At 34.7% G+C, this 26,813-nt stretch overlaps 1 protein-coding gene across 6 annotated transcripts in view; it reads left to right on the top strand.

The window, feature by feature from the left end:
- The window catches only part of TUSC3 (tumor suppressor candidate 3), a 175,359-nt gene that overhangs the window by 61,050 nt on the left and 87,496 nt on the right, over positions 1–26,813 (top strand). For all 6 annotated transcript variants that reach the window (XR_014014085.1, XR_014014086.1, XM_081220710.1 and 3 more), the window contains exons 3-5: positions 11,327–11,444; positions 15,291–15,431; positions 17,548–17,688. Coding sequence is in view for 4 of the 6 variants with exons in the window: in XM_081220710.1 (XP_081076836.1) it covers positions 11,327–11,444; positions 15,291–15,431; positions 17,548–17,688 (400 nt within the window). In the remaining 2 variants the exon portion in view is untranslated. The remainder of the gene's footprint in view (positions 1–11,326; positions 11,445–15,290; positions 15,432–17,547; positions 17,689–26,813) is intronic.

A 26,813-nucleotide genomic window follows, 5' to 3' on the forward strand; every position in this document is an offset into this window, starting at 1 on the left:
TGCTTTATTTTACGAAGTGGATTAATCGGCACATATTCTGAGAGTGCTAGCGAGAGTATATCTGAAATATATAACTGTGGGTTAAAAGTTGGTTAGGGGGTCAAAGAAGCCAGGGGACAGCTGATAAACTAGGGGTGATACAATTAAGCTAGATTTTCACAAGAGTGAAGGAGAGGTTTTGTGTGAAAGGAGGACGGGGTTGAAAATTAGGAAGTTGTAAAGGGTTGATTAAATAAATGAGTAAATTGCTGAAGTATATTGTAGACGATTGTGGATATAATAGAGAAGCTTTAGGAATGATAAGGCTGGGGTCACATCTAGATTATAAACATGTATGTCGAAATAACTCAGGATTTTAATGGAACTGGAGAGGAAAAATATTAAGTGAGCTGAAAGAGGGATGTCTTGGAGTTTATTGCATGAGGTTGATAGATTTACATTATAGAGTAATATAAATTTAAAAGGAGGATCTGTTAAATAATTGTGGCCGAAAAGTGGTCTGAGATCTACTGTCATTGAGCCAAGGAGAGTACCGAATGTGACCGTTATGAGCAGAGTGAATGAAAGAGATCTCAAGGGGACAACCAAGATGGAAAGGTAAAGAGGAGTTTCAAGAAAAAATTTCAAGAAAAAGTATTCAAATTATATTCTGTATTATAAATTAAGTGCCTCAAAGGGAGCTGTAGATTCATTGAGAAAGGCACTCTATCATCAGCAGTCATTTTTGTTTAAAAACTTGAATTCTCCTGGGTCCTTCTGTGTCAGTGTAATTTGGGACCATTTCTATAATACTGCTATAATTTTTTTATAATTCTGTAGAGTCACTGCAATGTTCATAGCTATAAGTTTAAAAGATTAGTGTTTTCCTTTGTGAGACTTTTTCTGCTTTTTTCTTTTCTTTAAGAAAAAGTGAAACTTTCTTCTAGAGCTGACACACTTAAAGATTCTCCAGTTGCTTTTCTTTGCTGAATGCCTGATGAATGAGCTATTGGCTTCCTTGTATGCCCTCTTAGCAAATCATTCTGCTCTTCTTTCACAAAGTCAGTTTATTCACAAATCTCAGAATTCAATTCTCACCTTCCTCAGTGCACACATCAAACTCCTTGGCCAAAAAAAAGTTGTTAAATTAAGACTACTCAATACAGTTCGCACCTCCCCTAAGTGTTAACTCCAAACTTCCTTTATCTAATTGTACTATAAGGAATATTCCCCATAATTGCTAAATCTTTTAGATGTATTCTACCACAAACTTACTCATCTCTTCCAGAATTCGCTAAAAATTCTAAGAACAAAATAACCTCTTCCAAGGTTATTACTATCATTCAATAGATGTAAGAAAAAAACATCCAGATGAAGGAAAATCAAAAAGGACATGTAGAATCAAGCAGGGTGCACATACAATCAAAGGTTGGTAATGTATTGGAAGTTAATACATTGTTGGACTTCAAATAAATGAAAAAATGATTAGTAATTACAAAGGTATTTTAAAGAGGAGGGAGAATAAATTATTACATTGATATATTAGATATTAACCGGCTAACATCTTTTCTTCTCTAACTAAATAAGACGATTGTTTATGATGTGTCGACTATTCGGGCAGTCCTGTGTTAGGTCATGTATATATATGATATCTCATGTCATTCTCACTACACTAGAAGGTGGGGCTGAAAAAAGTCCATGGTTTAGATGACCGCATCAAAGCTGAGAGGTTAGATCATTCACCCAAAGTCACAGAGCTAATACCTGTCAGGGTGGGGAGTTGTGCCTGCAGAGCTAGTAAGATTAATCCTTTCCCTGAAGTGTACGTATTCATTATTGCTTCTACCCTGTGAACTGTAATTTGCATTTTGCATTCCCAACTACGATTATTAATCTTTTAGTGCAGGGATCCATCAGCCAGCATTCCTTAAACTCATTAGATCATGAAAAGCTTTCATTCAGATTGGTATTTCATAGCAAGGGCTGCTGAGTTGGAGATAGCTGGCCAAGACCATGTGGAAGAGCTCATCAGCCTTTTGTTTCATGACAGTGAAGTCATATCTCTTAGGAGATTCAATTCTAAAGTGAGCACATAATGTGAGAATCGTTTATAGATAAAATTACCCTGTCCATCTCTTAATGCACTGGTAAGTGCTTTCTAAATGGTTTTGGGGTTACAACCCTTCTCATTTCCTTTAGTCCTTGGATAATATTTCTCTATGGCCTTAATTCTTAAGTTTTTCTAATACGTCTGGCTACCTGGACAAAGTATTTCACTTCTTTGTCAAAGACTGGCAAACTCTCATGCCATTCCCACATTCTTTGCCTGGCTTGGCTAATACGTGAGGACTGTTTCAGACTTGACTGAATCCATGACCAGTTTAATATAAATGATGTTTCAGGGTTATTGCTGAACGCTGTCTAGTTTAATTAATTTTTTAGGTCGAAGGGATGTGATTTAAGTTCACTGTATTCAATTTCCTCCTAGGTGTGTCTTCCTCAGATTGGATAATCCCAACTCTTTTACAATGAATAAATGGATGTTTTCAGTGAACTTTGATTATCTATGTGACACTGTAGCATTCTCTGAGCTCTATTTTCTATAGTATTTGTATATAACGTCCAGATTTAGTCACCCATCTTATAATTTCAAACCTACAGAAAATTGAAACAGTAGTACAAAGACACCAGTCTACACTTTACCAAGATTTCACTAATTATAACATGTTGCCACATTTGATTTTGCTCATTGCCTTAAAGAAAGACACATAAGAGTTGTGAGTTTACATTTTATTCAGGGTCTTACTGGGGACTGTATATAGCCTGGCAGACAGCCACTAAGTCCTGAGGAAACTGCTCTGAAGAGGTAGGGGAGGGGCCAGTTTATAAATTTTTTTGGTTTGGAAATAACATGCAGTCTTGTTAAAAGCAATGACACACATCTTGGTAAAAGATCACTGATAATTCCAAAGAACAGGTGTATGTTAATGATTTAGTGCTTTGCTATGTCTGGGAAGATGCAAGAATCTCGGGTCATTGAAATTCTTCCTGAGATATGTGTCTAACTATCTAAGGGCCTGTTTATCCAAAGCACAGGGCGCCTCACCTGTTTTTCATCCTGAACTCCTCTTGGTACACTGTCTGTGGGCGACCGCAATGGTTGCGACTTAACCCCTGTGGCAGTGGGTGATGAGAGATGCTCTTTGTTCTTCTTTGTTCACATTCTTTTAAGTATAAGTAAAAAATGAGTCACATACCAGCAAATGTCCTTTTAACTTGTAGACATCATGAAATATCACTGCTAAATACTTCAGTTTGCATATTTTAATAAGACATCCTTACCTAATCAGAATACCATTATTACTTTTAAGTGAAATGGCATTAATTCAATGACATAATCTGCTTTTTTTAAAAGTACTATAGCAGTTATTTGTATACTTCTTATTGCATCCTATCAGGAGGCACATAAATACCAGTGATGAGATCGATCACTTGATCAAGGCAGTGATCAGCACATCTTTCTGTTGTACAAGTATATCTTTCCCTTGTAGTAAGTGTTTGGGGAAGGTGAATGGGTTAAGAGGGGGGACACTTTGAGATAATACGACTGTCCTGTTTCTTGGCACTTTTTTACCCAGTGATTGTAACATCCATTGATCATCTCTGCCTGAATTTGATATTACATTGATGGTTGTGAAGGGGTGATTTTTAAACATTCTGTCGTTGCTTTAACATTAATTAGTTGGTATTCTTCTATAAATGAGAGCTTTTCTTTCCTCTATTTGCCCTTCTGAGTATCTCAATGCAAAGATTCTTTTTTTAAATTTACTAATCTGTTGCTGTGATTATTCTTCTTCAGTGTTCAAGTTGCCCTAAATTTGATCAGTGGAAACCAACTCCTGTGTCATTCACATGCCTCTGTTAGTCTTTGCTTTCTGGCTCAACAAAATATTCTAAGCCTACTTTATATACTTTCCCTGTCATGGAAGTGCAGGAAGCATTTTTTTTTACATCTTTATTGGGGTATAATTGCTTTACAATGGTGTGTTAGTTTCTGCTTTATAACAAAGTGAATCAGTTATACATATACATATGCTCCCATATCTCTTCCCTCTTTCAAGGAGTCCTTCATCTTTTTGGTAGGAAATGATATTTAGAAAGCAAGAACTGGGCAAGTTATACTGTTTGCTGCTGGGATAGTATCATTGCTTGCAGCCTTTTTTAGTAGATAGAGCTAGGATGTGTGTATGTGTATACCTACACACATATACATACATACATACATACATACATATATAAATTATGACTTTAACTGGATATCTCCTATTCCAAGCTAACACTGTAGGGTTTTTCCTCTATTTTCCCTATTCCATAGTTTTATCTCCTTTCTCCAAAATGAAAACCTGGATCCCAGCAGTATTGGTATATTTGCTCTCCCTTTCAGTGCATATAAAATAGTTTTAGAATTACAACACCAGTATGATCTCTGAAAACAAATCATAAACTAGACTTCCTAATTTCTGCAGTCCCTTTCTTCTTTTAGCCATGTGTCAGTTTTCTTAGCATACAACCTGTTAAGCTTTTTTGTATGTTAGTATTACCATTTTTCTTAAGAGAACAAAAATTCTGCTGACTCATAAACTGAGTTGCTACTATGCATGTTATATACAGTTTAATATCTGTTGCGTTCATATACATTTTTGCTGTAATATATGTGTTAGAATCGCATGTTCACGTTAGAATTGTTTTCCAAAGAAAAAAATAGATGCTCAGAAAACATAGGCGTAATGGACACAATATCTGGCAAGTAGTGAATTATACAGAGCCAGTTACAAAGTGGTAGTTAACTGTGGATTCTTCAGCTCTTCAGAGACATTGGGTCTATGTAATATATTTCAGTATATTCAGTAGGGTCCTGAATACTTATAGCACAACCAGAGAGAAATCACTGTTGAAATCCTTGTGCAGGGTTTTGCTTACCAGTTTTTTTCTCTTCAGGGTATCAGAACCGTAAGTAATGGATGGTTCCACTCACACCAGATCTCTCTATATATATCACTATCTATAGAGATTGAATAATTTGAGGTTTTATGAAGATACACTTTGGAATATCCATGCAATATATGGTTATATCTATATATAATTTATCATAAAAATATAAATAAAAGGCATACATAGAGATTTTAATAAGAATCTTATAGGAAGTTTGATTAACATTAAAAAGAGAAACAGTTTTATGCCCTTCAAGGGCATAAAAGATAAAAGCTACATTCATCATGGGAGCTATATTAAATATATACAACTATGGATGAGTTAATAATCTTTTTTAGTTTTACATAACCCTTTAGAAAGGATTATAAACTGCTATAGCATTTGGATTGATTTTTTTCTTGTTTCCATAATAAAAAATTGAGAAGATTTAATAGAAGAGTTTTACCAGAACTGTGCCCTGCAGTTACTGCTTAAGCCTTCCTGGATGCTTTGCTGCAACTTGACTGCCCTCTTCAGGCTGCATGTTAATAGATTAGAAAAATTTACAGTGTTCCTTCCATTCATAAAGTTACATCTCTAATGTTCCTATGAACTATTAAAACAGAAAGTACTTTTTTAGCTAACAGTGTTGGAAATGTGCTTATTTAAGTGCTAGGAGCATTTGTGGTTTTCAACTTTCAATTTCAGATGGCAGTGAAGTTTGAAGGGTTCTAGTAAGCATTAGTGACACCTTTGCTCATTAGTCTAAGCTGACACAAACATATGCAAGAAGCCAGTCACTTTCTTTGTCATTAGTTAGGCTTCTTCTATCCCCTGTTAAGCATGAAGAAGTTGGAATATGGAGAGATAAGAGATAATGGAGTTAAGTTTAGAGAACAGGGTTTATGTTATTGGGGCATATTCCTTCTAACAAGTCTTTTTTACCCTAAATAGATATCATCAACATTGAACTATGTTTTTCTCAGGCTTATTGAATTATTTCTAGTGACAAACAGATCTGGTCTCTAGTCCTATTGCTACTAAATTACCTTCAACAGAAGAAAGCCCCCATTTACCTTGTCAGTAGTAAATTTTCTCTGAGTATTGTATTTGTGTTGAAAAAGTGTAATTTGCTTAGCTCCCCTGGAATTCTTTATGCCAACGGATAGATTCCTAACTAGAAGCACGATGTGTCGAAAATTTTGCTCATTGCTTTGGTGCTCTAGATTCTAAAGGAGAAGATGTAAGAAATAGGTCATATCTTCATTTATATAGTATTTTAATAGCGGCATATATTTTCCCAACTAGACCAGTATAGTAACATTCTGAGTGGTTTACGAACATTTATTTTCTCCTCCTTTAATACATTATGCACACTGTTGCCAGATACAGCTTTCTTAATTAGTATTTTGCATAATCTTCTTCCAAAACACTTGTAGTAGTTGTTCACTTTTTACAGAATAAAGTCAAGATCTTATTTATCTTTCTCCTGGAAGAGAGCGTCCAGTCTATTCTTTCCTTATTTTCTAACATGAAACTTAGTTCTGTTATTTGACTACATAAAATACATTTCAGACTGGGTAATCTTTGCTTATACTGCTTCTGTTGCCTTCATATTCTCTTCTGGTCCTTCCTTGATTATTATAATTTTAGTCCTCCCATTCTTTTCTGAATATTTTCCCATTCACACTTTGTCCAGCTGCTCCAATCCACTGTGATCCCATTCTCTTCTATATGCTGTATAGCATCTACAATCTGCATTCTTTTTTCAATGTATGTATCTTACTTGTGTGTTAGTGTGTGTCTATTCTGTTCTCTGCCAAGCTTCTTAAAGGCGGACACTGTGAGGTATACTTTTTTATTATTGTAGCATATATTAAAACGCTGAATAAACATCACTGATGATTAAGATCTAGATTTTATATTTCATATGAAATTAATTTAGGAACATGACATTAGGAGATGATTTAGTCATTATTCAAATCAAGACCACTATTCCTTTGACAAATAACATATATTTGTGATGGTACAAAGATTTAAGGTGTTTCTTTTTTTCTTCCTAAGACCACCAATACCGTGAAGCAAATTGGCCTTAAAAGAGACATTAACCTGTGACATAAATCTGACTAAGTGGGCTTTTAGTCAGACTGTCCAGAATTCAAAATCTCTAATATAGTATTATTTAGTTTTAGGGTATATGTAATATATTGACTCTTTAGGAAAGTATATTATTCATCATCAAACCTTTATTAAATGCCTATTCTGGACTAAGGCCTAGCCAACGAACAATTACTGCATAAACATAGTATGCATAAGCAGAACAGTATATGCATAAAATAAACAGCGCTGCACAGCAGCTGAGAATTTCCACTTCTGACAGCTGCCCGAAGTATTACAGAGAATTGAAGTGGCTTCTGTAGGAGGGGCATTTTTGAGCAAGCTTTTGAAAGAAGGGAGGACATTTTAAGCAGAGGATTTAATGATTTAAAGCTTAAAGAATGAACACAGGGTGTCACAAAACGGAGAGACCATTTGAGCATGTGGTATGTTCCTATGGGTACAGACTGTAGATGTAAATTGTGGCCAGGGGATAGGGGCTCTTCTCTTCTGCCCATGGTCTTCGTTATATAGGCAGTGGGGAACTCTTTAGGACTTTGGAACAGAGGTGAGAACCCACAGCTGATTATTAGGAAATTAAACTGAGGAAGTGGATGGTGTAGAAAACAGACTTTGAAGGCAAAATGAATTCATCCTCTTTGACTCCTCAATACCACTTACCACATTTTCTTGTTTTATTTTCTTCAGGGTATTTCCAACTATCTGACATTTTGTGTATACTTGTGTGAGGCATCTTTTTCTCACTAGAGTGTATCCTCCTTGAAGTCAGGGCCCTTGAACTTATTATTCAGTCCTTCATTACCTGACACATTGTTGGCACTAATATATATTTGTGGAGTGAATTAATGAGTGAATGAATGTATTCTTAGTAGATTCTAATAGGTTTGGGGTAGGTTATAACATTATAAGGGAAAAAAGTTCAAGATTATCCCAGTCTTATGTCATTCCATAAGATACTATACACGGATGTTGAATACTAAAATTTGATAGTATTTTTCCTGTGTATTTTTCAAAATGAAGCATTTTCATTTCTCAGAGCATCATTATCATAAGAATGCCAGTTTTTGCAGATGTGCCATTTCCCTCAGTTTCATTTTAAAAGTTAAAATGTGCTTTTGTGTAAGATGTTCGTGTAAAAATAAACTGCTTTCTTAATTGTTATGCTATCGTTTTAACGATTTTTTTAAGGACGCACTGGTCCCTTAAGGTTCATTAGTACAGAGATGTTCAGATCTACTTAATCGTCAGTGCCAATTCATGGTGTGACATTACTATACATTTTTCTTTGAAAATTAATGATGAATAACTACCTGTAATATTATATTCCATAAGACAAAAATCAAATCAGATTTTAAGGCTCATATTGGTCCTAACTCTGCTTTTATTTAGGGTTGGAAGAGGAGCCATGAGGCACTGTTTTAAATAGATGAGGGAGGGTGTGAGCTATGTAATCCGCGTGTATCCCTCCAGGAGACAGAGAACATGTTCCCATTTATATCACAGCTTCATTTCTCCAGCACCTTGAAGTCTTTCCCTTCCCAGCCCTCGTGCTTGCTCTTCCTGCTCCCCGAAATGTCCATTCTCTAGCTCTTTTCAGCGATGGCTTTCTCTCATCCTTGAGATTTGGGCATTAGTGTCACTTCATCTGAGAAGCCTTTTATGACCGTGTTATCTGAGTAGATCCTCCATTGTTTTCTGTAATACAATTCCATGAAATTTTTTTTCCTCAGTGTATATCTTACCTTTTAATGATTTTCATTTGTTTATTTGGTTGTTTATTATATGTCTCCTTACTAAAACGTCAACTCCATGAAAGCAGAGACCTTGGAGATTAGCTCACTTCTTCTGTTAGGTGCTCAGGTTAAATCTAATTTAACCACCAAAGTTTTAAAAGTTTGTAATTATTTCATTGAACAGATTCAGAATGTATACAATAGAGTTTTCTGCCTGGTGAGCACAGTGCCGTCTCAGGCTGATCTGTACAGTGTCGGTTTTTGTACTGTGCTCTCTTAAAATGTGCCCTTAAGGTCTTTATGCTAAGTGACCTCAGATTATAGCCTTGTTCATATTTAGCCCACTTAAATATATTTTAATCATAGCACTGTTAGGTGCTCCTTGTTAATAAAAAAGGGCCTAGAATGTCCCTAGCCCTTGCACTCACTTATTTGCAGACTTAGCCACAGGCAATCACCGTTATTCCTTTGTGTTGTTTTCTTCTGGTGTTTTTTTCATACCTCTAAATGTTAGTCTTATATATTTCATGCAGTAGACCTGATCTTTACATTTCTGGCTCTAATAGGTGAGGATTTAACTCATCTCACCCCTTATCATTTTTATAGTTTTCTTTTATTATTGTAAACAGTAAATAGCGTTCTTCTATTTCTTGTTCATAAGTGTAAGTGATATCTCTTGATTCCCTAAGTCGAAGATTAGCAGGTACACCTTCTTCCTCCCTTTTACCTACCAAATCCTGTTCCCTGTACTTCTGTATTGTCATAGTTGATAGCTCTTACATTCTGTACTGTAACCATCATTACATCTGTGCTCTGTCTGTAGGTCGACTTATTGTTTCCACAGAAATAGCATCAATTGCAAAGTAGTAGGTTTTTATTATGGTTCCTTTTCCACAGTGCTGTTGTTTATGACCCCCTCCCTGACGCAAAAGAAAATGTTCAAAATGACTACCTTTTCCCATCACCTAGCAATCAAGATTATGATACATTTTAATTTTCTTCTTCTTTGGACCTTGCCTTTTAGATTCATTTTGTTGTTGTTTTTCCTGTCGCAGGACCACATGTGCCTTAACGATGATCTGGACATCGTGCCACTCATCCTAATTGTAATGGTTGCTTAGAATCGGTTCTCTTCATCTTGAAGTCCAAGTAAATTCCTGTCCTGATTTGTATTTCATAGCTTCGTAGTTGGATCACAGCTTTCTTACACATCTTCCACCTTTCCTACTGCATCATATTTCTAGTTGCCCCTTTACCTTCCTTACAGTTCTTCTATCACACTCTCATTTTTACCATTTCTATCAATTATAGCCTAAGGTAATTTCATATGACTTACATTTCTTCAACCATGTTTATTCCAAACTTAATCGTTTGGCTTGATATACAATTCTAGATTGAAAATAATATGCCCTCAAAACTCTGAAGGCGTTATTCTGTTATCTGCCAGTGTCTACTGCTGCTAATAACCAGTGCAATCCCCGTCTCATTGTTTGCCTTTGTTAAGTACTTTTTTTTTTCTAAAAGTTTTTATGATCTTCTTTTTATCCAGAGTGTTCTAAAATATCATAATATGTTGGTCTTTTCTTATTCCTCTTATTCAGAACCTGGGAAGTAATTTTAATTTGAATACCTAGTCTCCTTTAATTGTATTATGTTTCCAGAAAATTTCCTTAGTCTCTTCTCTTTCTGGGGCTCCTATTTGAAGGTTGGGCTTATTGGACTATATGCCTAGGTACCTTTCTCCTTCCTCCCACCAATATTGTCCACCTGTGTCCTTTTCTTTGAATTTTATTTAACTCTATCTACTAATATTGGTGTTTAATTTGAGAAATCGTATTTTCTATTTACAAGTGCTTGCTCTTTTACTTTCTTTGCTCTTTTTTTTTTAATATGGCATTGTTATTTTTTTGTGAATACTGTTGGGAAAAGCAACAGTATGATCATCCTGCCATGGGCTCTGATGATCCTGCATGTTTTTTTTTTTTTTTTTTTGTGGTACGCGGGCCTTTCACTGCTGTGGCCTCTCCCGTTGCGGAGCACAGGCTCCGGACGCTCAGGCTCAGCGGCCATGGCTTACGGACCCAGCTGCTCTGCGGCATGTGGGATCCTCCCAGACCAGGGCACGAACCTGTGTCCCCTGCATCGGCAGGCGGACTCTCAACCACTGCGCCACCAGGGAAGCCCAGGATGGGCTTTTTTGCCCACACACTTTCTATTAGAACTCCTCCACTCTGCCCTTATGTAGCGTAATAGCAAACACAGCAATAAGTAAAGGAATCAGTGTGGCTGTGATGCAGTAACCCTTTATTCACGAATGATAAAGTTTGAATTCTGTATAATTTTTACATGTCGTGGAATATTCTTTTTATTTTTTTTACCTCCGTTTAAACTATAAAATCTACTCTTAGCTTGCAGTCCGTACTAAAACAGGCCAACTCTTGCCCCAGAATTCCCTGTTTTATTAATAGCTTTGTTAATGTTTCAATACTGATAATGTTTCTACTCTGTCCCATTATCCTTATCAGGCAAGCTAACGAAGAATATCAAATACTGGCTAACTCCTGGCGCTATTCCTCTGCTTTTTGTAACAAACTCTTCTTCAGTATGGTGGACTACGATGAGGGAACAGATGTTTTTCAGCAGGTAAAAGTTTTTTTTAATAACATTTAATAGAGTTCGTTATGATTGCTGCATCTTTGCCAGATAAAAATACAATTCAGTGCATACAATGAGTAGTTATTAATTATGTGATATGATTACAATAATTACAGTCAATGTTACCTTTATCAGTACATAGTTTTTGCCATTAGTGAATAAACACATTTTGACTTTTCCGTTATAGAGGAAGTATGTTTTTTCAGCATACAGTGGCAGTTTACATGCCACTGATATATTGTGTGTGGTTTGGGTGGTATTTTGCATAAATTTGTATTTTGCAAATATGTATTTTGCATAAATTTGTGAAATTTTATATGAGATTCAGTGTAAGTTTTACTTAACCTTTATGCTGTTTTGGGGGGATATAAGGCCTTTAAGGGGGTAATTAAGGTTAAATGAGGTCATAAGGGTGGGACCCTAACCCAATGGCACGCACGTCCTGCTTCCTATAAGGATACCAGTCTTATTGGAACTTGTCGTGATTACATCATCATCGCTAACATTGAGTCCTTATAAGTCCAAGGACTCTTCTAAGTACTTCATGTGTTTTCTTTCATTTAGCTTCATAACAATCCAAAGAGAAATATGTTGTTTTTATCTCTATTTCATCGATGAGGAAATTAAGGTATGGAGAGGTTAACATCACTTGTCCAAGGTTACAGAGTTAGTATATGGAGATAATAAAATGGCGATAGAATTTGAGCTCAGCTGTCTGGCTTTTGATCCCTGCAGAGTTATTAATTTCTTGTATTTATCACTACTTGATCATGCCTTTCAAATGTAAGACTTAGTGCCATACCCAGCATTGATTAGTTTGGGTATCTTGGTCTATTTTATTTTTCTCACATGTGACACTCTGGCGCAGTTCTTTACCATGTCATGGAAAAGTATTTAGTTCTGTAAAGAATCAAGCTAATTGTAAGTGGTCAATTAGTGAGTGTTTCTGCTTACCTGCTTCCAGATTGATAATTCATTCTTCTTTGACAGTGTCTAGTTGAATAGGATAAATTATTTCTTTTTGCCTTCAATACCCTTTACCCTTGGGCTTTCCTATTAGTATTCTTCATTTATTTTTTCCTTATAAATTTATTTTACCTTTTGAGCATGTTTCCTTTTGCCCATCTATTCAGGAAGTATTATTGAATTGGTGAGAAAAACATACATAGTTCTTCCCCATAAGGAGCTTATAGACTAGGGAGCTAATAATATAAAAACAAAGGAAAACACATAAACATAAATGTGTAATTTCAAATAACCTTGTAAAGGTAAATTACAGTGCTATAACATCCAAATATTTTTTCATGTAATTTATAGGTCTGTGTAGAATCTCAGGAGACTTGGCCTTAGAGGTCATCAGATGATAGTGCTATATATATAGCATTTGGTATATACATGAAAATATATTTTCACTCAGTATATAAATGAATCCTCTCTGCCATCTTAGAAAACAGTCACCCAGGTCCAGTCTGATTGCTAGAGCAGAGGCTTCAAGCCCAAACGTCTACCCTGGCTAGGTGTGGAAGCTGAATGAGGGAAACCAGTTACATGAGTTTAGTTTCATTATGGGATCTTTGTTTATGTACATACTTAGTATATTAAAAACATTAGTTCTTCACTTGAATACTTAAATATGTTCCCTCCTATCTTTATTAGAACAAAATCTTTCTTGGTCTTTTTTTAAAAAATAAATATTTAATGGAAACACTCAAATTTCACTTTTTTCCTAACTGCTGTAAGAAATAAAATCAGTAGAATGCCATGCAGCTGACCGTTGGTTTCACTGGCATGGGTGGGGCTACAGCAGACTGGACGGGACCAGCCAACCCAGTGAGGGAGATGCAGCTCAGCTCTCTCTCTAGTGAAGAAATGCAGGCCAGTGGAGCTAGATCTGTTTTTCAAGTAGAGACACAAATAATGAATTTTTATATGAAATTTCTCTATCTTTAAAATGTTGTCAGCTAATTCGAATTAAAGAAAACCAAACAAAATTGTGGGACAAAGTAATCCTTCCTTTGTGCTAGGTACTGACTATATAAGCTGCCAGTATATAAACATATAGATATACTGTTAGATATAATTGTTGAGTTCTTTTATATGCTTTACACATTTTTTTTTAACTTTGGCATAGATATAAGAGTTGAAGTCAAGATTGTTTTTAATTGAAAAATTTCCTCAGGTTAGTTTTGAATCAGCAGAATTCCAAACACAGCACTGCTTTGTTTTTCCAAAACGTAGCCCCTGGCTTAGCAATGAGAGTTTTCATTTTAAAATGCAGAAGTGCATAAAAGTATAGCTGCTAATGATTTTTATGGGGAACTATAATCTACAAAAATAGGGAAGTGTATATTTTGTTTTACTTGGGAACTACTAAAAGATTCTTAATGCGTATGTTTTCTTTCTTGCTAACTACTGAGTCACATTTTGTTGAAGTACTCTCTCTAAACTGATGTTTGAAAGCACTGTCAGCATTGTCACTGTGGTGTCTGGATATGATATTAAGAACAAGTGAAGAAATTTGACAATCTTTGGCTTGTTGGAGACTTGTTTGGAAAGTAAATTATATGTGATTCCCGTGTGATGGCTGAGGCTGTGTCTGACAGCAGGCCAACAAGTTAATGATGTGTTAGAAGGCACTCTGCACTAGCAGTCAGGACTGTGTTGTACCCTGCTTTATGTAGCCTTGGGAATTTGTACATTTTAATTAAGATTAAAGCTTTGAATTATATTTTTTTAACTCTAAAATTCTAGGATGTGAAGTGTCTTAGCGTGGAGTTTCTGATTGTTCTAATGCAGGGACTTCCTCTCCCTTGAATCTTAGATTTACATATTGGCTGTAGCTGTCTCTTGTGCATCTGTCAGGAAACACATGAACAAAGTGTGGAGGGGGGAGAAATCACAGGGAAGAGAGGAATTGGTGACCGTGTTCTGTTCAATTTAATAAAAATTACTAAATGTCCGTAACATGCAGGCCCACAGCTGGTACTGCTGTATCTTTACCTTGATGACAGCAAGCATGATCTGATGTTTGTTGTTACTTCAATTTGCTTTTTATTCTCATTATTGGGGAATTCTGAACTATATATTGGAAGTCAGGGCCAAAAATCACTTTGCCTTTCATTTGAAACATTTTTCATAATTCTTGAGCAGCAAGAATTTAATCTGTATGTATGTTTTGCAGTTTACTCCTCAATGCAAATTAACCTCATATTTGTTTTTAGATATGATATTGTTTATACTAGAGTAGTGTTTTATTCAGTATACTTTTCAAATGGAGCTTGCCTTTAGAAAATAGTTATGAGATATGACCATTTTGAGACAGTTGAAATAATGGAGGAGTTGAACAAAAGTCTTTAAAGGTTTAACAAAGAAGTCAATATACTTGAAATTAATTACATGATATATTTATATCTTTCATCAAATGCCGGTCCTTTTTCTTTAATAACTGCTTAAGAAGTGAAAACAGTCCATGTACCACCAAATTACAGTGTTTCTATTTTGCACTTTGAATCATTTCATTCTTTAGTTGTAGAATTCTAGAAAATAAAGAAGAAAATGGCCAATGAAATAGATGATGCAGCTGAGAATGTGAATGATGTATGTTAAATGTGAAGGTTCGGCAAGCTTGGCCTAATTCCTAAGTTCTTTTCTATTGAACAATATACTAAGATGACTAAAAACAGTAATTAAGCTCAGGAAAGCCACTTGGATTTTCATAATAAATGCTATCTTTCCAAACTTCATGCAGGGAAAAGCCCCATAAAATGTCAGAGGAAGGATATATAAAGATTGGTGGGATATTGTATTTAGTATGTTTTATCTTATGTTTTACAGCTCAACATGAACTCCGCTCCTACATTTATGCATTTTCCTCCAAAAGGCAGACCCAAGAGAGCTGATACTTTTGACCTTCAAAGAATTGGATTTGCAGCTGAGCAACTAGCAAAGTGGATTGCTGACAGAACGGATGTTCATGTATGTTCTTGTTCCCTATCAGTTTTAATAATAGGCTAATTAGTGTGGTTGTAATAAGGCTACAGGATTTGTAATAAGGCTACAGGATTTTTTTTTTTTCCAATTTCTCTATGGAACATTTCTCCTTGCTTCAAGAAAACTGCATCTGATAGCTGTAAGTTAAACTTTGAGTTAGGTGAATTTAAATGGTTTTTAAAATAATGGTTCTTAAAATATCAGGGAACCATTAAAGAATACGTAAGTTAGGCACAAAGTAATTTCACAGGCTAAAAAATATACTGACTGTTGCTCAGCGGTCTTAGTAATCAAAGAAATTCTAATTAAAAAGCCAGATGTATAATTTTTATCTATCCTTTGAGCAAATAAAAATGGGATAATACCCACTGTTTCATGAGCCATGTGAGAAAATGCCACTGACATATACTGTGCTTGGGACTATAAATTGGTGTAACTATTCTAATGGTATGTGTCATGTCTTTATTTTATGGAATTTAACTTAATAACTCCACTTGTAGGAATTTAACTTAAGGATATAATCAGGAATGATCTAAATTCTTAACCATAGGAAAAAAATTTTTAACGTTCATTCTAATGGAAAAAATCGTAAAGAAATCAAATGTGTAAAAATAAGAGACTAATTAAATGTACCAGAGTCTAGATAGTGGTTTGCAAGAATATCTGATGTAGAAAGAAGCTTAAGGTATAACAAGTGAAAAAGTAGGTTAGAAAAATAGTATTTATAGTATGACTCAGAAAAGCATAAATATGAGTGTAGATGCATAGACAGTTTATTCAGCAAGTAAATGAACAAAAATGTTGATGATAGTTCATGTCTGTGTGGAGCACTTAATGTCACCAGAATGTTCTACAGTGAACAATTATAACCAGCTACTTTAAAATTATATTTACCTTAGAAGTAATACAGAAGCATTGATTTTTACCATAAAGTGTAAACACATTTATTCTCAGTTGAGAAAGACGTCTCTCATATTATACTACCATCATTGTAAATAAATAATATAGGTATTAATGATATTTCGGTGGCTAAACTTACTTTCTAACTCATCATTTTTTTGGAAATGTCTTGGCAGATATTCAGCTCTACAATGTCATTTATTTGGTACGAAATATTAAAAGTAATTTGGAAAAGTACTATTAATTCTTTATAAGAAATACCAAATTTTAATCAGAAATGATTCTAACCTATTATCATACTTACGCATTGTTAGTAGATATGTATATTTTTTACAAATGTGGATCTATTTGTAAATAATTTCAAATTAAAAAGTTCCACAAATGAAAATAGTATAAATAGTTTCAGTGTATACCCTTTATCAGGATTCACAAAGTGTTGACTTTTTACAGCTTTTGCTTTGCCATTCTTATTCTCTTAACCTCTCCCCCACACTGTCTCTCCACACATACTTACACACCCACACACAGTCTTTTTCTGAACCATTAGAAGGTGAATTGCATTTCCTAAGAAATACATGAAGATGGTACGGTTATCACCTTCACAGATTTACATTGGTATAATATTTCTATTTGAGCTATGGTACATATTCTAGCTTTGTTCAGTTGACCTAATACTATCCTTTAATATTTTCCCACCTTCAGTACAAGATCCAGTCTAGAGTTAGGTATTACATTTACTTGTCCTTTAGCCTTGTTTAACCTGGAACATTTCCATAACTTATCTTTGTCTTTTAAAAACTTTGACATCTTGAAGAATATAATCCTCTCCCACTTTTTGAACTGAATGATCCTTATTTGATTTGCCTGATGTTTGCTTTTGACTGGATTCTGCTAATGCATTCTTGACCACAATACCACAGAGGTCATGTTTTGTTCATGAATATAAGTAGGTTTTGCATATATTTAACTGTATTCACCTAAAAGCACCTGAAGAGCAAGTCATGTTACATAGCCATGATGTTTTAAGGCATGTATTTTTTGACTCATAAAGAGCAAAAGGAATGTTATTTCCAGGTATGAAAAGTAAGGTGACACCTTTCTGAATTATCTGTGTTAAAAGACTGGAAGGACTAGAATATGGTTCAGCAAAAAAGATTAATATCTTTCTTTAACTTTAAAAACTTCCATTGTATTCTTGCAGATTCGTGTCTTCAGACCACCCAACTACTCTGGCACCATTGCTTTGGCCTTGTTAGTGTCACTTGTGGGTGGTTTGCTGTATTTAAGAAGGAACAACTTGGAGTTCATCTATAACAAGACTGGTTGGGCCATGGTATCTCTGGTATGTTAACACATTTACCCTATTTCTTTGTGTAATGGTATAAGTTGTATAATATTAACAAAATGAGCCAGATTATTACTATAATGGAAATCAAGTCTGGATGAGAGGAATTAACTTTTTAGGACTTAAGGTGATATAATTTAAGTTCAGTTAGTCTAGACTGTGCTATCTCCCTTCTACGTTTCACTATTAAAATGTAATGTCTTTCCCTGTGTACTTGGCATATTACAAGTGCTAAAGGAATGTATGTTGAATACATTTAGAAATATACTAAGAATTAGTAGTTTGGAGACTCTTACAAGCTGAAGCAGTTGGAAATGTACTCATTCAGTTGTTTTTTTCCAGCAACTCTTTTCTTGTGTCTCTACTATGTTTCTGATGTTTATTAGGTACTGGAGGTATAAAGGTAAGACTAGACCCTACCTGTACGTAATTCATCGTGGGGATACAAGCTAATCAGAAGACAAATACAGTGTAATGTTACACATGCTGTGATGGAGGTAAGCACAAAATATCATAGGAAGGTCATAGGAAGGTCACCTAACCTTGAGTGACAAAGGTCATGACAGGCTTCCTAGAGTGTGTGACATCATTTATGTTTTAGAATGATCACTTTGGTAGCAGTGGGCAATCAATTGAAGGGTATGTCTGGGATCAGCAAACTGGGTTAGGATACTATTAGGAGAATCCAGGTGAACATAATCCTATTTCAGTTTGTACTAAAAGGATTTTTCTTCCCTTTATGATTGTGCTAAATTAAAAAAAAATAATTAGCTAATAAAATGGAAATGTGAACAGTATATAAATAAAATATATTCAGTGATATATCTGATATTTAATAGTTATACTAATTAAAAATATTGGTGTAAAATAATATAAACGGTAGCATAATATCTATATTATGCAAATAGACTTAAATTCTTACTAGAAAATGGAGCTTTCCTAATTATAGTAGGTTAATATTTTTCTCTTTGCTTTTTATATTTTAAAGACATGACTGTTTAAAGCAAAATATAATACTGCATTGATGGATTGGTGGGTTTGTTGTGTGTGCATGACAATAGCATGTTAAAGGATAAATTGAGCTATGTTGTTGAAAAGTTCCTATATTTTACCTGATGTGGTTCAATATCAACTTTAAATTGACTGGGATGAGTTTAAGATACATATTGTAATCCTCAGAGGAACAATTGAAAACATAATAAAAGAGATTAGCTGGAAAGCTAAGATAGTGATTAAAATGGAGTACTAAAAATATATAATTAACACAGAGGAGTAAAACACAAGAAACCCAGTACAATTTAAAAAATGACAGACGTAAATACCATCATATCAGCCATATCATATCAATATACTTATGTACTTTAAATATAAACAGATTTAGTACCTCGATCAAAGGACAGAAATTGTCAGTTTGGATCAAAATGCATTAGCAGACTATGTGCTGTCACATAGAATATGTAAAGGATTATTGCTACTCAGTTATAAGACAGAAATCATGGTTTTAAAAAATGACGCTCTGTTTATAGGTAAGATGGCATTATACATATGCCAACCTTTTTCTGCTGGTGATATAACTATAAAACCTGGAGAGAATGCAAGGCTCAAGTATTTGATGTTTTTAAAAAGTAAGTGTCAGCAGGTAGATCAGGTAAGAACATCAGCTTTCAAAATGACCTCTAATTAGAAGATATTGAGGGTTGATAATTTTTTGTTTACTATTTTGGTTTTTCTTGACTTAAACTCCGTTCAGCTTGAAAGTTTAAAGTGAGCCATGTGGAGCAAAGATATCTAGAAGATATCTCTGGTTCTGGCTCAAGGAGCAGTAAAGGGAATCTATAAAGCTCATCAACAAAATGAAAAGCTTTTGGTGTCATATTCAAAATACTGCTGTGAAGACTAATGTCAAGGAGCTTTTGCCCTATATTTCTTCTAGGAGTTTTACAGTTTCAGGTCTTACATTTAAATCTTTAATCCTTTTTGAGTTGATTTTTGTGAGTGGTATAAGATAGGAAGTAGTTATTCACGTTATTTTGTATGTGAATATCCGCTTTTCCCAACACTGTTTATTGAGGGGGACTGTCCTTTCCCTGATGTATATTCTTTGCTTTCTTGTCAAATATTTCTTGATGGCATATGCATTAGTTATTTGTGAGCTCTCAATTCTATTCCATTGGTTTATGTGATTTTTATGGTGGTACCATACTGTAGCTATGTTGTATAGTTTGATTTCAGGAAATGTGATGCTTCCCACTTTGGTTTTTTTTCCCCTCAGGATTGCTTTGGCTATCTGGGATCATTTTGTGGTTCCATATGAATTTTTGTATTGTTTTTTCTATTTCTGTGAAAAATGCCATTGGAATTTTGATAGTGATTGCATTGAATCTGTAGATGGCTTTGGGTAGTGTGGACATATTTAACAATATTAATTCTTCCAATCTAGGTAGTTGGATATCTACAGTTGGACACAAGATACTTCCCATTTGTTTAATTTCTTTCATGAATGTCATGTACAGATCTTTCACCTCCTTAATAAAATGCTTAGGAATGAATTTAACTGTTTTTGATGCTGTTGTAAATGGGATTTTAAAATTTCTTTCTTGGATAATTTATTATTAGTGTAGAAATGCAACTGAGTTCTGTATGCTGATTTTGTATTTTGTTTTGTTATTTATATTTGGCTGTGTTGGGTCTTCGTTGCTGCGTGTGGGCTTTCTTTGCTAATCCTTATTGCGGTGCGTGGGCTTCTCATTGCAGTGGCTTCTCTTTGTTGTGGATCATGGGCTCTAGGCGCGTGGGCTTCAGTAGTCATGGCACGTGGGCAAGCAGTGGCACAGGGGCTTAGTTGCTCCACGGCATGTGGGATCTCCCTGGACCAGGGCTCAAACCCATGTCCCCTGCATTGGCAGGCAGATTCTTAACCACTGCGCCACCAGGGAAGTCCTTGGAAGTCCTTGTATGTTGATTTTGAATCTTGCAACTTTAGTGAAGAAATCAGTGATTAGTTCGAACCCTTTTTCGGTGCAGTCTTTAGGATTTTCTGTGTATAAGATCATATCATCTGCAAACAGAGACAGTTTCACTTCTTTTCTGATTTGAATATCCACTATTTCTTTTTCTTGCCTAATTGCTCTAGATAGTACTTAAGTACTATGTTGAATAAGGTTGATGATAGGACACCCTTTCTTGTTCCTGATCTTAGAGGTAAAGCGTCCAGCCTATCTCAGTTGAACATGATGTTAGTTGGGAGCTTATTGTATCTGGCTTTTATCATGTTGTTGTACATTCTTTCTATACCCTTATTGAGTTTTTATCATGAAAGGATGTGGAATTTTGTCAAATGCTTTTTCTATATCAACATTAATGATCATATGATTTTTATTCATTTTGTTAATTGATATATCTCATTGATTTGCAGATGATATATCTCATTGATTTGCAGATGTTGAATCATCTTTACATCTCAGGGATAAATCCTACTTGTTAATGGTGTATGATTCTTTTAATGTGCTGTTGAATTTGGTTTACTGTATTTTGTTGAGAATTTTTCATGTGTATTCAGCAGGGATATTGATCTGTAGTTTTATCTTTTTGTATCAGTGTAATGCCGGCCTCATACAATGAGTTTGGGAGTGTTCCCTCTTTAATTTTTTGGAAGAGTTTGAAAAGGATTGGTATTAATTCTTCTTTAAATATGTGGTAGTATTTGCCAGGGAAACCATCTGGTCTTGGGCTTTTCTTTGTTAGGAGGTCATTAATTACTGATTCAATCTCCTTACTTGTTATAGGTCTGTTCAAATTTTCTATTTCTTCATGATTCAGTCGTGATAGGTTTGTGTTTTGAGGGTTTATCTGTTTCTTCTAGGTTATCCAATTTGTTGGCATACAGTTGTTCATAGTAGTCTCTTATAATCCTTTGTATTTCTGTAGTATGAGTTTAATGTCTCCTCTTTCATTTTATTCATTTACCTTGTCACTTGCAATCATTTTTTCCTTCACGTCTATTTTGTTTGATGGGTGCATAGCTACTCTATTTTTTCTTTTGGTTTCCACTTGTGTGTAATATCTTTTGCCATCCCTTTTTTTGAAATTATTTGTCTCCTTGAAGCTGAAGTGAGATTCTTGAGGGCAGCATATAGTTATGTCTTCCTTTTTTATCCATTCGTTCACTCTGTGCCTTTTGTTTGGATAAATTAATCCATTTATATTTAAAGTAACTTTTAATAGATAAGGACTTACTAATGTTATCTTATTGTTTTCTGGCTGTTTTGTAGTTCCCTTGTTTCTTTCTTCTTTTGTTATCTTCCTTTATGAATTGATGATTTTTTGTAGTGGTATGCTTTGATTCCCTTCTCTTTTTCTTTTGTGCATCTGCTGTAGTTTTTCTTAGTGGTTACCATGAGGCTTTACATAAAACATCTTATAATAGTCTCTTTTACCCTGATAACTTAACTTTGATTGTATACAAAAACTACCTTTTATTCTCCCCACACATATTTTATGTTGAGGTCACAATTTTACTTTTTTATAGCTGTTGTTTTTATTTAATTTTTGTTCTAGATTTAAGTCATTAACACAGTACCATATTACAGTTTTAGAATATTCTGAATTTGACTATATACTTGCCTTTACCAGTGTGTTTAGCATGAAGGATATTTTTCAGTATTCCTTGTAAGGCAAATCAATTGGTGATGAACTTATTACCTTTTGTTTGTCTGGGAAAGTATCCTTCATCTCTGAAGGACAACTTTGCCAGGTAAAGTTCTCTTGGTTGGCTTTTTTTTTTCTTGTAGCATTTTTAATGCTTCATTCCACTCTCTCCTGGCTTGCAAGCTTTCTGCTGAGAAATACACTGATAGCCTTAAGGAGGTTTCCTTGTATATGAGGGTTTTTCTTTTGCTGCTTTTAAAGTTCTCTCTTTGTCTTTTAGACAGTTTTACTATAGTGTATCTTGGAGAAGATGATTTAGGGTTGAAATTTGGTGGTACTATGCTGGGAGAACAGTATTTCGCAAAGTGGATAAAATAAATTAGGGCAAGATTGTTCACATGTTTGTGTTTAGCAAATATGCTTAGGGAGAGCTTAGAGAGAGTAGCTTTGAAAATAAGTCTACTTTTTAGTAACTTTACTGCTGTTAAAAACTATCTTTTTTCCCTCAATTTTAATTACACCAGGAAGGGACATTCCCTAGGGATAACCTCTAATAAGCAAAGCAATCCTTTGACTTTTTCCTATGTTTATAAAGACCTTTATGTAAATATACATATGTATACATATTTTTAAAAATATATTGTTCAGTGACAGTTGTATTTGTTTCCTAATTGTGAAAATTCAGATTTAATTCTGTTTTGGGGGTTCTTTTCATCTGCCATTATTTCTTAAACTTTCTGCCCCTTCTTTTCTCCTGGGACTCCAGTAATGCACAGATAGTTCCTTTTAAAGATATCCCATAGTTTACGTAGGTTTTTGTCACTCTTTTCTCTGTTCTCCCTGACTGGATAATTTCAAGTGATCTCTACAGATTCTTTCTTCCAGTTGATCCAATCTGATGTTGATATTCTCTATGGCATTTTTCATTTTATTTGTCATATTCTTCAGCTCCCAAGTTTCTATTTGGTTCTTTTTTATGATTCCTATCTCTCTGTTAAACTTCTCATTTTTTTCATCTATTATTTTCCAGATTTTATGGGATTATCTTTGTGTGTTTTCTTGTAGCTCATTGACTGAGCTTCCTTAAAACAACTATTTTGAATTCTTTATTCGCTGGTCACTGGAAAATTGTTCTCCTTTGATGGTGTCATGTTCCTCGAAATTGAAGTCTTACATTGTTTTCTTCATATTTGAAGAAGTGTACCTCCTCCAAAATTAGGTGGCTTTGGGAGAGAAATTCCTTTCTTCAGTCATGTTGGGGACTCTGAGGCTTTCTCAGATCTTTTCTGTGGATAAGCCTGTTCCACACTTCTTGTTCCCTCTTGTGGGCATACTCAAGATTGTATCCTTTCTCTCAATCTTGTAAAGCTAGGTTGGGTGCTGATAGCCTCCCATTTGCTCACTTTCCCTAGGCTGGTGCTGAATGCTCTAGTTTGTGTCCTTTCTCCTAGTCCTGCAGAGTTGACTGGCTTTCTGCACATGCCAGTAGTGTCACAAAGGCTTACTTTCACCACCTTCAGGGTGTGCCATGGTATATGGCAAATGCTGCTTATGAACATAGAAGCAAAAAGTTTTTTGAAAATGTGTTACCAACCAAATTTAGCTAATTCATGATGAATTAAGAAAGTTAAGTTTCTTAATTAGGTTAAGGGTATCTTAAAATCTCTAGCAAATATCTTAGTAGTGATAACTTAAAATGATGCCTACAATCACCTGCTTTTCATCATTTTACTAGTGGTCTTAGTCAAAGCCTAAGAACAGAAAAAGAAATACAGGGAACAAAAAAGTGTAAAAAAAAAGAGATTTACCTAAGATATGATTTGCCTATGGTATGATTGATTGTCCATATGGAAATTTCATCACAATTTATGGAGAACCAATAATGAAATTAATACTAGAGTTGAACAGTTTTCTGAATTCAAAGTCAGTCTCCAAAAATCATTAGTAAACCATTTCAATAGATAATTGAAAATATAGTCTCTTTCCCAATAGGAAGAAGAAAAGTAATGGTACTTGAAAATAAAAGTAACAAAAGATGTATAAAATATTTGTAAACAATATCAAAAATGAAACTTTAATATATATGCATACAAATGTATATGCTAAGTGTCAGTTTGTTCCTTTTGCCTTCTTGCAATAGCCCTTCATCCTTCCATTTTTCTTTTCAACCAAGAATTAGTGGTGTTTATGACTGAGTTGGATATGATAGGATAGACTGATAAGCAGCCCAAGCAAATCACCTTAAAGCACCCATCATCTGCAATAATAGCTGGAGTCTAGAAATTCACAGAGAACCTCTATGGCTTTGTGGTAGATAGAGAAGTACGAATTTGAAGTTTGGATTAAGTTTGGATTTTTTAGAGTAAGGAAGATAAGAGTTTTCAAGGAAAGTGTCTTAATATTTTCTCACTTTTTGATAATTGAGTTAAGAGATTAATTAGTTTATACTCTGTTTAGTATAACTGGATACTCTGGATGATCTCAGTCACCATAGTCATTAAGTTTGAAAGCATTTTGGGTTTTGCTCAGGTTGCTTCATTCAGTTAAAGCTACCCAGTTTCTTGGTAAAAATACAGCACTTCTTTCAAAGTGTTGTTGGAAAGTTAAAACTCCTTTAGTATTTCAACATTAATATACCAAATTTTGTCACTGTTTCATTCTACTAAAAAACTGTCTACTTAAGATGTAATCCTGTGGCTGAAGTGGACTTAGATGACATTAGCATGCCTTTATTATTCTCTCTCCTTGAGAAGAGCCCCAGAATTATTGTTGAAAGTTAGTAATAACAGGCATTACCATTTACTGCATCTCTTCCTTCTTTTGGGGTATGTTTTATATGCTTATTCCCTATAATAACTATGAAAAGGAATTTGTATTATCCTCATTTTACAAACAAGGAAACTAAGATTCAGTAAACTCAATTTGCAGAAGCTCACACAGCTAGAAAATGGTTAACTGGGATTTGATTCTGTGTGTGTGTCTGACTTCAAGTTCTGTATTCTTTTCACAGTGCTGGGTTCTCTAAATCTGGGCACATGTCTCGTATGCCGGGTGTTTAACCCAGAGCATGCAATGAGCCATTAGGACTGTAAATAAATGCCTAAGAACATTTATGTGATGCACAAATGTTAGTACTCCAACAGTCAATTTTCTTGCACCTCTGCTACATCATGCAGATTTGTTTTTCTTTGAATCTTTGAAAGCTAATGTGCTTGGCATACCAGAAGATATTCTAACATTCACAAACACATACTTGAGAAGGAAATCTGGGCAGGTATATCTGCTCCCCAGTGGCAGCCTTTCAGAAGTCAGTAACAGGACGCAGAGAACAGACATGTTTTCAAACAATACATTTGAAAACTACTCTGAATATAAAATGTTGATTTGTGGGGTTTTTTTCTTATCTGCTGATGGCTTATGAAACTATTCAGGTCACTTAAACAATGAGGTCAGATAAATAATTTGAAGCTCCTTTACCATTTTCTGATAGTCACCATTACCACCCCAAACTTGATTTTTGTTTATAAAGAAAAACTATTTTTAAGTGAAAAACTGGATTTGTTCAATTCCAGTCTTTTTTTTAATCCTATTCTTGGGATATCCTTACAAAGTTAAGAGGCTATCCAAAATGCTGAACCATTTATTCAGATTCTTAAACATTTGTCTATTAAAAGCAACTAATATCTCATTTTCCTTTGGCAATGAGAATATATTTTAAAATAATTTTTGGCAAAGCCTTGTCATCTGATTTGTAGAAACTCTGATGAAAGCCTTGGATTGCACAATAAAATGAAAGCTCCTAAAATAAAAATAGTAATGAACTACACAACAGCAGACCACTTCTGTAATGAAAACATTTATATGCAAGAGGAAAATAACGAGAAAAACAATTCGGTAGAGAATTTCTAGCCACATGCTTACTTCTTAGTAAAGAACAAGTCTACCTACAATTAGCAGTTGTGTCTTACCACTGAACCTGTGCAGAAGTACTTCTGGGATTAGTTAGTGTTATGAGTCCTTAGTTCTGGGTAGGCTGTATTCTGTGGCTGGTAATTTTTTTCTTTTTCATTATCATATTCATATTATTGTTTATGACTCACGGGATTAAGAATGAAGTGTATACTGGGGAGAGAAGACTATTCATAGTGCTTTAGGGTGTAGGATAGAGACAAAGCTTGCAATTTCCTTGCATAGGGGAGGTAACGTATGCAAATGTTGAAACATACATAGGTATTAAAGCTTCCTGGTTTTGAGTTTAAAAAAAAAATAGGTAAAGGAATATTTGTAAGTGCTTCCTGGTCTCATGCTTCCTAAGGGGAAAAGTGCTTGTTAACTACTATTTAATAGGTACTGATGATTGTTTATGGAGCTGAATATACACTGGTTCTGTTTTGGTTTCACTTGGCTTTCCAAACTTACTCCACCCTCTAAAGATGGAGGATGATGGACAATAAGCATACACAGTACCTGCTTCA

The sequence above is a fragment of the Mesoplodon bidens genome (assembly GCF_964165515.1).
Source record: "Mesoplodon bidens genome assembly, chromosome: 20".
NCBI classification, from domain to species: Eukaryota; Metazoa; Chordata; class Mammalia; order Artiodactyla; family Ziphiidae; genus Mesoplodon; species Mesoplodon bidens.